At 47.9% G+C, this 11,689-nt stretch overlaps 1 protein-coding gene and 1 long non-coding RNA gene across 4 annotated transcripts in view; one reads left to right on the forward strand and one right to left on the reverse strand.

Moving 5' to 3' along the window:
• Positions 1-6,482, reverse strand: part of RCSD1 (RCSD domain containing 1) — a 75,687-nt gene extending 69,205 nt beyond the window's left edge. For 2 of the 3 annotated variants that reach the window (XM_032291499.1, XM_032291498.1), the window contains exon 1: positions 5,681-5,864. In XM_032291499.1, coding sequence (XP_032147390.1) covers positions 5,681-5,686 — 6 coding nt within the window. In that variant the 5' untranslated portion in view covers positions 5,687-5,864. Of the gene's footprint in view, positions 1-5,680 lie in introns of all 3 variants that reach the window. The other variant, XM_032291496.1, reaches the window with a different exon arrangement.
• The window catches only part of LOC116560199, a 17,709-nt gene extending 7,005 nt beyond the window's left edge, over positions 1-10,704 (forward strand). Inside the window, exon 3 of the long non-coding RNA XR_004272847.1 lies at positions 10,693-10,704. This is a non-coding gene — a long non-coding RNA (uncharacterized LOC116560199). The remainder of the gene's footprint in view (positions 1-10,692) is intronic.
• The last annotated feature ends 985 nt before the right edge of the window (positions 10,705-11,689 follow it).

Genomic DNA, 11,689 nt, shown 5'->3' on the forward strand with positions numbered 1-11,689 from the left:
GGGAGACTCACTGCCCAGAAGACCAAAGAACCAGGACAGTATTCACTCGGGTCTGGCGCTGGTGATGAGCTCCCAGAGAGTCCGAGGGAAATCCTGTTGGTGGTGGCAACACAGCGTTCATCCTGTGTCTGAAACATCACAGAAACTTTGATACTAGGAGAACTATCCCTCTGTCTTACCTCCGAAGGCTTGGACTGAACTACTCCCCAGATAAGAGGAAAAATGCAAGCTGTTGGCTTTCCGAAAGTCCAATAGTGCCTACATCCTCAGGACACCTCTTGGTAAGTTGGTTTATCCCCTTATCATATGGCAGAGGGCAGTTAAAAATTGTTTTGTTTCACCCGGAGCTCTGAGATTTTTAGATTCTAATGAGTTGAGTAGGGGTGGTCAGGCTGGCTCCACAGACTTAAATATTATTACTGGAGGAAAGTGGAGCTGCCTTCAGATTTCTCTGGAACCAAAATGCTTTCTCTTGCGGCCCTGATAAGATTACGGGGCTGCTGAGCCGCCAGTGTTCAGATTTCCCACGGAACCGCGCGCGCCAAGCTCTGGCTCGCAGTGCTGTGAGGAGCCGCGCTGCGGATCAGGCTCTGAAACCCGACTCCTTTCCAGGAATGCACACTCACCCCCTCCTGTGATAGGGCCTGGGCTGGGCCCTTAGAGTCTCACTCCCCAAATTCCCCCTGTCGTCACAGTCCAACAAACGGAAGATGTCTGCTAAGTGGGAGCCAGTGTGACGGTGAGGGTCCCGCAGAGCACGTGGGAGCCAGAGAGGAATGTGGGGTATTTGGGCATGCCGCAAGTCCACCCAGCCAAACTCTGGCTTCAGAGGCTGTGCAATTCCTAATTACGGCCCATCAGCTCCAACCAGCAGCCAACATATGGCTCAGTGAGAGGGTGGGTGGGTCAAAAAACACTGAGGGCTGTGGGTGTTTCTCCTAGTGTTTCACGGTGAAATATCAAAATAATCTTTTTAAGACTTGGATTCGTTACATGTTTCTTTTCTATCTCCTAGCCCCATAATTTAAAAAAATATGGTAGAAAATATTTTCTGAAGTAAAAAGATACGGATGAAAAAGTAGGTTACAAAATGAACACATTATATACACCAGTATGTACACACACACACACACATTCACATCGACAGTCTGTGAGAATGAAAAGACATGAGAACCCCATAATTTTTGAGTAACATTAAAAATACAAGATCTGGTATGTAATAAGTGCCCAGTAAATACTGAATAAGGCCATGAGTGACAAAGTAATATCTGGGAAAGATTTGGAGTTACCCCAGAGAAAAGGATTCATTTATTGACTCCACCTAATTTAGAAATTCATGATTTTTTCAGTGGCATGGTGTGCTTCCTATTTAGTTGAACAAACAAAGGATTTAGTCAGTGAAACGTAAACTTTTTTCAAGCATACTCAGGCTATTGGCAGTGCACGCAATTTGTATTTCAGCAACTAAGAATATTAATTTAAATGTGACATCCTACATCTCCAGCTTCTTCTTTACTACGCACCTCTGTCCTCTGGGTTCCTATCCACAACAACATCACCTATTATCTCTTCTGGAGGAGAATCACATTTGTTTCATAACAGGTTTGTATTTCTCAGGGAGTGGTGGACATTCTGCTTACAACAATCAAAATCAACATAGCTAAACCCTGCTTGTTAAAAACAAAAACAAAAAACTGATCTTTCTACCCTCTTCAATATTTGCTCATGCAACAAGCCTTTCTTGGTGCCCATTAGGCCCTATATATATAAGACATGGCCCCTGCCCTCAAGGAGCCTTCCAGGGTGACAGTCAGCGAGGCTGACAGTTCCAGTTCTGCTTGGTGCTCTAATAGTGGCTGGAACAAAGTGCTCTGAGAGAGCTGTAGAGTCTGTGGGCATCACAGAAGGCTTCCAGAGGTGGAGACATTTGAGCTGCAGACCAGGAGAAGGAGTTCCCTATTTCTGCTAATCATTTATCAAGCAATCAAGCAAACTTTTATTGAGAAATTATATGACTATACGCCAGGCACCGTGCTCATTGTGGAGACTCAAAGACCAGTGAGACAGTTCCTGCCTGCAAAAGGCTTCGTACAGAGCTATAAAAGTTGGTACTGCCATTCTCTCTGGCACCATGGAGAACTTCACTCTTCTGGGTGCCTTGGTGATTTCTCACTCCCCTTCCAGCACGTGGTCTTTACTCTTTTCAACCTTCTCCATTCTTATTGTATCCTGAAGTCAGAATACACCTGGGCTTGAAAAGATGCTTTCTAACCTGGTTCCCTTGCTCACTCCATGAACTGGCATTTTTGCTGTATCATCCCTGCTACATCACAGCTGCCAGCTGCCTCACATCTCTCAGAGTTTTCTACTGTCCATGGGGCAGAATCCAGGGCCATACACATTCTGGCCTTCAAGGGTTGCAGATGGCCTCTGCCTGAATTAGAAAAAGCCACCCATTTGAGGCTCAACTAGGCAAGGAGATTTTGCACGAACAAAAAGTAACCTTTTCCTCCAAGTGACTTGGATTTCAGCTCCCACTCACTCACTTAGCTGGGCATCTACTATACTCAGTGGCCTTGGATTTATCTTATTACTTTCATTTTTTTCCTGTTACTGCTTTCCTACCTTCCTTCCCAGCCAGCTGCACAAAGCTGGCATGTTCTCCCCGTGCCCATTCCTTGTACCTTCTCCCTCTCACCAACATCTTTCTTCCAAGGCTTCTTTTGAATCTAACTCATCTGAACTCCTGCAGAACTTAAGATCTGCAGTAGTATTCAACTGGTACTTTATGCATTTGAAAATGATATCTATGACAGGATATAGTCGGTCTCATTCCCTTTATTGGACTGTGAGCTTTTAAAAAGCAGGGATCAGATGGCATCTATACCTTGTTTATCCCAGAGGGCTTTCTGAGGGCTGAAGTAATGATTGATGTTGTTGATAATGGTAATGGTGACTTTAAAAAAAGACCTCTGAAAGACTTCCAATAGGTACATGAGATTTAGCGAATGAATGTTGAGTAAGCCTCTGGTTTGGATTCCTCATACTGAGAAGTCATATAACTTAGTTTCTTCCCAGATACAGTAGCCTTTTCATGTCTCAAAAGTGAGTTTCACCTCTCGAAAGAGGGTTTTACTCTGAGATTTTCAGAAACCCCCAAATCATACTCCTGCATATCATGTTCCACCATGAACAGTTTACTTCCTGGCTAGGAATGGTCACTTCCCTGGCTAGGAATGGTCACTTCCCAGGCCCCTTGGTTTCCTCTTTACTTTCTTCACTGGCAATTGCAGGTGTTCCTTTTCTTTTTTCCCCCAGCATTATGACAAAGAAACTTCAAAAGTAGCCACTGCCCAAACAGCAAACTGATATCCTGCAATAGATGCAGGGTGATTTGCCAGGCTTCTGGCAGGCTGAGCCATTCCCTCCCTGTGTCCCTCCCAAAACCTAGACCAGGGGTGATTTTGGTATCTTGGTAGAATCCTACATAAGTTACTACACATCTCAGTAAGGAAGAGTCTTCTCTGTTTCTGCAATCCCCTCCACCCCCCAAGCCACACAGGAAGTTGCTCAGCTGATAGTTTCGGGGCCTCCGCCATACACTGTTCCTTACTCAACCAAGTGGGGAGAAAGTGCCTCTGTGGAAGGAGACCCTCCCTGTTTTCTCAGGACGAAGTTCACATTTGCCTTCGGCCCTCCAGCAGCAACCTGCTCTCAGTCTAAGAGTTGTATTCCTCTTATCTCCAATCCATTTCTTCAAGAGGTTAGACAGGTCACACATCATAGTGAAACTGCAGCCTGGGGCCTAATCCACCTTGTACTCTTCCAAAAGAGGGAAGCCACTTCTAAAACAATTTCTTAAGGAGACTTCATCCAACCCAAGAAGCTGGGCATTGCCTGGGCCATTTCCCTCCTCTACCTTGAAGCAGTGGCCAGCTAAGAGAGAACCCTGTTGATTTATGCTTGTGTGATCTTTGGGTAGATGTGTGTACACCACCTGCTGAGCTTTGCTGTGTGCATGCCTCACCCGCAGCCCTAATCTGCCCAAGTTTCCTGGCCTTGCAAATGTTTCTATGGAGGGTCCATCTTAGCCTCCAGTGGCTCTTGCACTCTGTAAAGTCTCCTTGAAGGTGATTCCCTGTTCCTTGAAGACAACTGGTTGGGCTGGATGCCTGAATACACCTTCGTGACTTCTCTAAGTCACAAACTTATTGCTCCCTTAGAGAAGTCATGAAGCTTTGCAGGCAAGCACAGAGTCTAGCTTAGAAAAGACAAGCAGGGCCAGGTGTCGTGGCTCATGCCTGCAAATCTAGCACTTTGGAAGGCCAAGGTGGAGGATCACTTGAGCCCAGGAGTTCAAGACTAGCATGGGCAATATAGTGAGAACCTGTCTCCACAAAAAATTTAAAGACTAGCCAGGCATGGTGGTACACACCTGTAGTCCCAGCCACTTGGGAGGCCGACTTGGGAGGAACCTTTGAGCCTGGAAGACAGAGGTTGCAGTGAGCTGAGATTGTGCCACTGCACTCCAGCCTGGTAACAGAATAAGACTCTGTCTCGAAAGAAAAGAAAGAAAAGAAAAGAAAGAGAAAGAGGAAGGAAGGACGGATGGACGGACAGACAGACGGACGGACGGACGGACGGACAACCAGGGCCCAGGCACAGAGCCTGGAGCGGGGAAGATAGTGGAGCTAACTGTGAATCTTGATTGCACTAACCATAGTCTAGCGAGCAACACAGGTTTCCTTTTGAATATGAGTGGGAATCACCTTTAAAACTATATAACATTTGCACCTTCTCAAAAGCCCCAAGTCAGACTAAGATTGACTTAGGGCTACATATTAGGTCTAAGTTTCAAGGAGAAAACATACGGAAGCCTCAAGATGTGCAGAAGAGAGGAATGTGGGAATATACACAACTACTCCTCTGCTGAGGTTGGGGCAGAAGAGGAAAGTCCCCAGATCTCCTCTCAGTAGGCAGAGAAGTGCCAGGCCCCACTCTGGCACAGCCTGCAGATGTGGCCAGAATACCTCCATACACACAGCTTCAGAGGCAGGGGTGTCCAAGAGTGTCTTAAGTTGTATCAGAAATAAGGTCATTCGACTGACCAGTGAGGGGAGCTTTTCAAAAAGTTATGGAAGAAGATGTGACAGACACAGGAAAGACTTCAGAAGCAAGAGGCCAACTGGACTCTAAAATGCCACTCCCTAAACGAAAAGGGAAGCCACAGACCCACGAAGATGTGCTGGCCTCGTGCTGCCAGCTGTTTCTCTTTCACTACCCATCTCTTCAGATGCAAGGGCTTCCGCCTCCTTGCAGAGTTTCTGCCCGCACGTTTATCCATTTACAAACCTTGGCTGCACCTAACTTTTGTTTTTTTAAGCATGTAAGTTCCTAACCAAAATACCTGGACCTCTGGGAAAGCCCCTCTCCTCTCCCTCTGAGGTCTTTCCTTGCCGACCCCTGCCTGCCCACCCGCGTCTCCTAGGTAGGAGCAGGGACGGTCCTCAGTCCTCCGGAGTTGACCAAGGAGGCGTCGGAGCAGCAGGCATTTGCCCTTCTAGTTGGCAGCAGCGATGAGCCGCGTGCTCCACGCTCAGAGCAGGGGCAGCCGCCCGGGGAAGGGGCGCCCGGGACCTCGTTAGCCGCCCAGCCCCGCGCCCCACGCCGGGTCCTTTACCTCCATGTCCTTCAGGTGCCGACTCTGCTGCGGACGCGCCCGCTCGCTCGGGCCGGAGCTCGCGATCCCCGCTGTCCTCTCGGCTCCCGGCCGGGGCCAGGTTTGGGCTGCGGCGGGCACAGGGCGAGTGGGCGGCGGCGCGCGCCCGGCTGCGCTCGGCTGCGGGACTGCCCCGGCCGCGGGGGCCCTGCGCGAGAGAACGAGGAAGGAGGAGGAGGGAGGGAGGAGAGGGGAGGGTGGGGAGCGCGGAGAGAGGCCGGCGATCAGGGTTTAAATTTAGACGCAAATCTAAACAGATACTGTCCCTCCCAGGGCAGGACTCAAGAGCAGGAGCCACGACTCCGTGTGCCCAAACATGGGGATGGGCAGCCGCCGGGCCCCTCTTTCTCGCGAAGTTTCTCAGGACTCTGGGCTTTGCCACGGTCTCAGTCCTTCTCAACCCTTCGGTCCCTTAATGGGTCTTTTTTTCCCCCTCCCCTCCAAGAATTAGAGTGGTCCTTTAATTCTTTTTATTTCCCCTCTTTTCGATTTCCTTCTTCAGTGTCCATCTTTCCTGCTTTCCTTCTTCCGCTCCTTCTTTTTAAAATCGCATTATTGTCATACCTGGTTCCCCTGCAGTTCCTGGGTGGAGTTCGAGGACCCTCCCTGGTGGAAGGCGTCTGTGTTCTCCCAAAAGAGGAGCCCTGCGTGGCGCCGACCGGGACCACCTTTCCCTTCTCACCTCTTTTCCTCTCCGCTTTCCAGGAAACCACTATCTATCCATCTATCTATCTATCTATCATCTGTGTATGAGGAGAAAAATGAGGAATCCACGTAAAGTTTTTCAAGCTCCCCGAAGTGGTAAATCTTTTCTTCAAACCTTGCTTTGACGGATGCGTTCGGTTTTGTGGGAATTTTGGCTCCCACAAGCTGCCTGCTAAAGGGCCTCCTCTCCATTCCTTTTAAATATAGTTAAGGGCAAGATGCGCAACATCTGATTCCCATAGGGCTCAGCGTAGCAACCCTCCTTCAGGGCCATCCTGGCTGGGCAGCAAAGAGGCCGCGGGGGAGGGATGCGGGGACTGGAGTCTGCACTAGGGTCGTTCCATGCTACCAGTTCATAGGCTGTCCTCTGGCCCTGAGTGACCCTTCGGATCTCTGCCCCCTTTGGACCCTTTGGCAGGGAGAAATGGGAAAATTCCTTCAGAGACTTGTGAGTGGCAGGGTACTGGCTGGGTGTATGAGCCTTTGGGCCACCCCACAGCATTCTCACGGGCCCAACCCCAACTCAGCCAGGGGAGGGGAGCCCCATCACAGAGGTGGGCAATAAGACAGGTGATGGTGAGCACTGTAAAGAGATGTGGAGAAACAGTGAAGAAAACAGGCTGAGTCTGCTCCTGCTGCAAAGGCTGCCCTGATTCTGCTTCTCCCAGCACCTTCCGTGCACTTTCAGGCATTTAGATTGCTGCTTTGGGTCCCAGTCTTAGAAATATGGCCTCCTTTCTGTCCTAGAACTTTCTAAGGCCCAACTTTCTAAAGCACTGGCAACCTTAGTGCCAGGGTGGCTTCTAGTTCATTAGCTCTGCTGAGTATAGAGGAAGACCCCTGGTTTTAGAAACAGAGAGATTGAGGGTTGAATTCCAGCTCTGCTACTTTCTAGCTGTTTTTTCTTAGACAAGTCAGTTAACCTCTCTGATTCTTATTTTCCTCACCTATACAAGATAGTAGGCACTCTGCAAAGAGTGGCTGTTTTTATAATGCTTAGCTCCATGTACAAGCTTCAGATGAATAAGAGCCTGATATTTCTTTTATTTACAGTCAGGCTCTCTGGGACCAGTAAAAACAGCCCTCAGTCCCAGGAATCAGCAGTGAGCGCCCTCCTAGCCCAGCCACGTGGCTGCACAGGTGAGGACTCTAGAGCAGAGTCGGCGGTAAGGAAGGGTATTTACTGGTAACTTGCAATGCACAGTTTTCCTTGTAATTTTTTCCATTCTTCTTTTTAAAGGTGCAGGACATAGTGATGACCCATCAGGTCTTCTAACTCTGCCCTGTAGGGCCTTTTCCATTCTCCCTCCACCCAGTCCTCCTTCGTGCTCAGAATGGGGCTGCCCCAGCACAGGTTTCTGGCTTTGAAAACAGGAGGGCGGAAGTGCTTACCCAGAGGAAACCGTTAGGCCCAGATAACATCAGTCACCCAAGGTGACTTGCAGCTGCTCCCCACGCCCTGCTCAGGCCTCCCTCAGCTGAGAACAGATGACCACAAAGCAAATAAGCTTGGCCTGCACCATGTTCCTGGGTCTTGGGTGGAGAGCAGGATGCTGCTCCAGAACTATTTGGGCCCCAGGCTGGGAATTCTCCTGAGGGAGGGGGTGGAAAATGGGGAAGGAGGGACCAAGGTGTAGCCCTGAGCTGTGTTTAGGAAGCCATGAGTAGGTGTGGTGTGTGTATTCCTTTCATCTTTTTCTTCTGTCCCTACAGAAGATCTCCAGGAGCCAGAATAGCAATAACTTTGCTGATAAACACCCAGATTTGTAACTGGCTGTTCTGGGGGCTGGGAGGAGATGACAGCCCAAGGGAAAGGGAAAGTGACTTTCTGAGGAGTTAGTTCCCCTGCTTCTCTGGGGGTCTAACTAACACGGAACCACTTCCTTTACTCTGCCCCTGGGCCTTCCCCTTCATATACCCTGATAGCCAGAACCAGCCAAGCAATAAGTAGAGGTCTTCAGGTAACTAAGAATAAGAACACCAGGCTGGGTGCAGTAGCTCACACCTGTAATCCCAGCATTTTGAGAGGCTAAGGCGGGCAGATCACAACATCAGGAGTTCGAGACCCAGCCTGGCCAACATGGTGAAACCCCATCTCTACTAAAAAAATACAAAAATTAGCCGGGCATGGTGGCATGTGCCTGTAATCCCAGCTACTTGGGAAGCTGATGCAGAATTGCTTGAACCCAGGAGGCAGAGGTTGCAGTGAGTTGAGATTGCACCACTGCACTCCAGCCTGGGTGACAGAGCAAGACTCTGTCTCATAAAAAAAAAAAAAAAAAAAAAGGCCAGGTGTGGTGGCTCACACCTGTAATCTACCTGTAATCCCAGCTACTTGGGAGGCTGATGCAGAATTGTCTAAACCTGGGAGGTGGAGGTTGCAGTGAGCTGAGATTGAACCATTGCACTCCAGCCTGGGTGACAGAGTGAGACAGGTCTCAAAAAAAAAAAAAAGAATACCAGAAGCCGGGCTGGGTATGGTGGTGCCTGTAATCTCAGAATTTTGGGAGGCTGAGGTTGGAGAATCACTTGAGCCCAGAAGTTCATGACCAACCTGGTAAATATAGTGAGACCCTGTCTATATAAAAAAAGAACAAAAGGCATTGCGTAGGTGAGAGGGAGCATGAGAGAGAGAGAGAGGGAGAGGGAAGAGGGGTGGAAGGGAGCTGAACTCATCCTTTTATTAGGAACCTATTCTTTTGATAACTAAACACTCCTGAGACAATAGCATTAATTCATTCATGAAAGCAGAGCCCTCATAAACATAATCATCTCTTAAAGGTCCTATCTCAAAATATTGTTGCAGTAGGGATTAAGTTCCCAACACATAAACTTTGGAGGACACATTAAAGACATAGAAAATGGCCTGGGTGCGGTGACTCACACCTGTAATACCAGCACTTTGGGAGGCCGAGGTGGGTGGATTGCCTAAGGTCAGGATTTCGAGACCAGCCTGAACAATATGGTGAAATCCCATCTCTACTAAAAATACAAAAGTTAGCCAGGTGTGGCAGTGTGCGCCTGTAATCCTAGCTACTCGGGAGTCTGAGGCAGGTGAATCAGTTGAACCTGGGAGGCAGGGGTTTCAGTGAGCCGAGATCATTCCAGCCTAGTAGACAGAGTGAGACTCCATCTCAAAAAAAAAAAAAAAAAGAAAGAAAAGAAAGAAAATGCCACTGTGCTCCAGCCTGGATGACAGAGTAAGAATCTGTCCCCCCACCCCCCCAAAAAAAAACCAAATAAAATTATTTCAGTTTTAAAATTTAAGAAAAAAAAGGGGCTGGGTGGTCTCCAGCTGAGAGAAAGGCCAATGAGGGGTGGGGCCGGGAGAAGACTCTGGTCTAATAACTGAGGCTAAAAAACAGTGCTGATGGAAAACCCAAGGGGATGACTTAGAGGTCCCAAAAGAGCACAGTCTTTGCCTTCTAATACGTTATCCCAGGTTTTAGGAATGAAATTAGGTAAATCTACCAAGGAAGCTCAAACCTTCTTAAACCTAAAAAGTATATCATGCAGAGCACCTGCACAACAGTTTCAACTTGGGCTGTAAATTAGAATGACCCAGGGAGTTTAAAAAAAAAAAAAAATCTGTCTTGGCTGAGTTCAGTGGCTCATTCCTGTAATTCCAACACTTCGGAAGGCTGAGGCAGGAAGATCGCTTGAGGTAGAGACCAGTCTGGGCAATGGGGTAAAACCCCATCTCTTAAAAAAAAAAAACAAAACAAGCAAACAAAAATCTGTTGTAGCTACTCAGGAGGATGAGGTAGGAGGATCACTTGAGCCAGGAATTCAAAGCTGCAGTGAGATATGATCATGCCATCATGCCACTGCACTCCAGTCTGGGCAACAGAGTAAGACTCTGTTTAAAAAAAAAAATCTGGGCCTGGGCCCCATGCTAGAACAATAGGGAGCAGGGCCTGGTGTTAGTGGGTTTTTTAAGGTTCAATAAAATGGTAAATCCTCAATAGTCTAAGCCAGTTTTAGAAATATCATTCCCCTTGCCAGGAAATGTTTTAGGGAGGGATAAGTGAGGAAATTTTGGCTAATGAGACAAAGGGGGGAAGCTTTACCCTTTCTGATAAAGAAACACACAGAAAGAGATGCTCTGTAAATATCAGGTGTTATCATACCTTATCATAATGCCTGGAACTGCAACAGCTGTTTTGCTACCATGAGACAAAGCTGGGAAAGGCCAGATTACAAGCTCCACGAACACAGATTTTTTTTTTTTCTTTTTTTGAGTGCGTGTCCTATGTGGCCAATACAAGGCCAGGCACAAATAGGCATTCAGTGAATATTCATTGAATAAAAAACCCAGTAACTTTGTTGAGGTGCTGAATCAAGCACCCCTGGGAGGACTTCCACCTGGACTTCTTATGTGAAGCAATACATTTCTTTTCTTTCTTTTTTTTTTTTTTTCCTTTTTCCTGAGACAGAGTCTTGCCCTATTGCCTAGGCTAGAGTGCAATGGTGCAATCTTGGCTCACTGCAACCTCCACCTTCTGGGTTCAAGCAATTCTCCTGCCTCAGCCTCCCAAGTAGCTGGGAGTAGCCACCATGCCTAGCTATTTTTTTTTTTATTTTTAGTAGAGACAGGGTTTCACCATGTTGGCCAGCCTGGTCTCGAACTCCTGACCTTGTGATCCTTGGCCTCCCAAAGTGCTGGAATTACAGGCATAAACCACCGTGCCTGGCTGAGCAATACATTTGTTTATGGTGTAAGCCATTCGAGTTATGATCTTTTTTTTTTTTTACCTGAGTCGGAGTGTCACCTAGCTGGAGTGCAGTGGCACGATCTCGGCTTACTGCAACCTCCGCCTCCTGGGTTCAAGCGATTCTCCTGCTTCAGCATCCTGAGTAGTTGGGATTACAGGAGCCCATCACCATGCCCAGCTAATTTTTGTATTTTCAGTAGAGATGGGGTTTCACTATGTTGGTCTTGATGGTCTTGAACTCCTGACCTCAAATGATCCGCCCGCCTCAGCCTCCCAAAGTGCTGAGATTATAGGTGTGAGCCACTGCGCTTGGCCAAGTTATGATCTTTTGTTATAGCTGAAGGTATTCAACTGATTCAGATAGATATAAACTTGTAAGAAGACAAAATCAGACTCATATATCAGTACAAAGAAAGAGACCCTCAGAAAAATGTGGAGCAGAGATGGGGAGAAAGAGACAGGCAGGGAAAGGCAGAGAGAGAAACACACGGATGGGTGCACACACACACACACACAGACAAACAGATTCAGAAAAGGGAGTGGGAAACCT

Source organism: Sapajus apella, unplaced genomic scaffold (genome assembly GCF_009761245.1).
Source record: "Sapajus apella isolate SASKATOON/1434 unplaced genomic scaffold, GSC_monkey_1.0 scaffold25, whole genome shotgun sequence".
NCBI classification, from domain to species: Eukaryota; Metazoa; Chordata; class Mammalia; order Primates; family Cebidae; genus Sapajus; species Sapajus apella.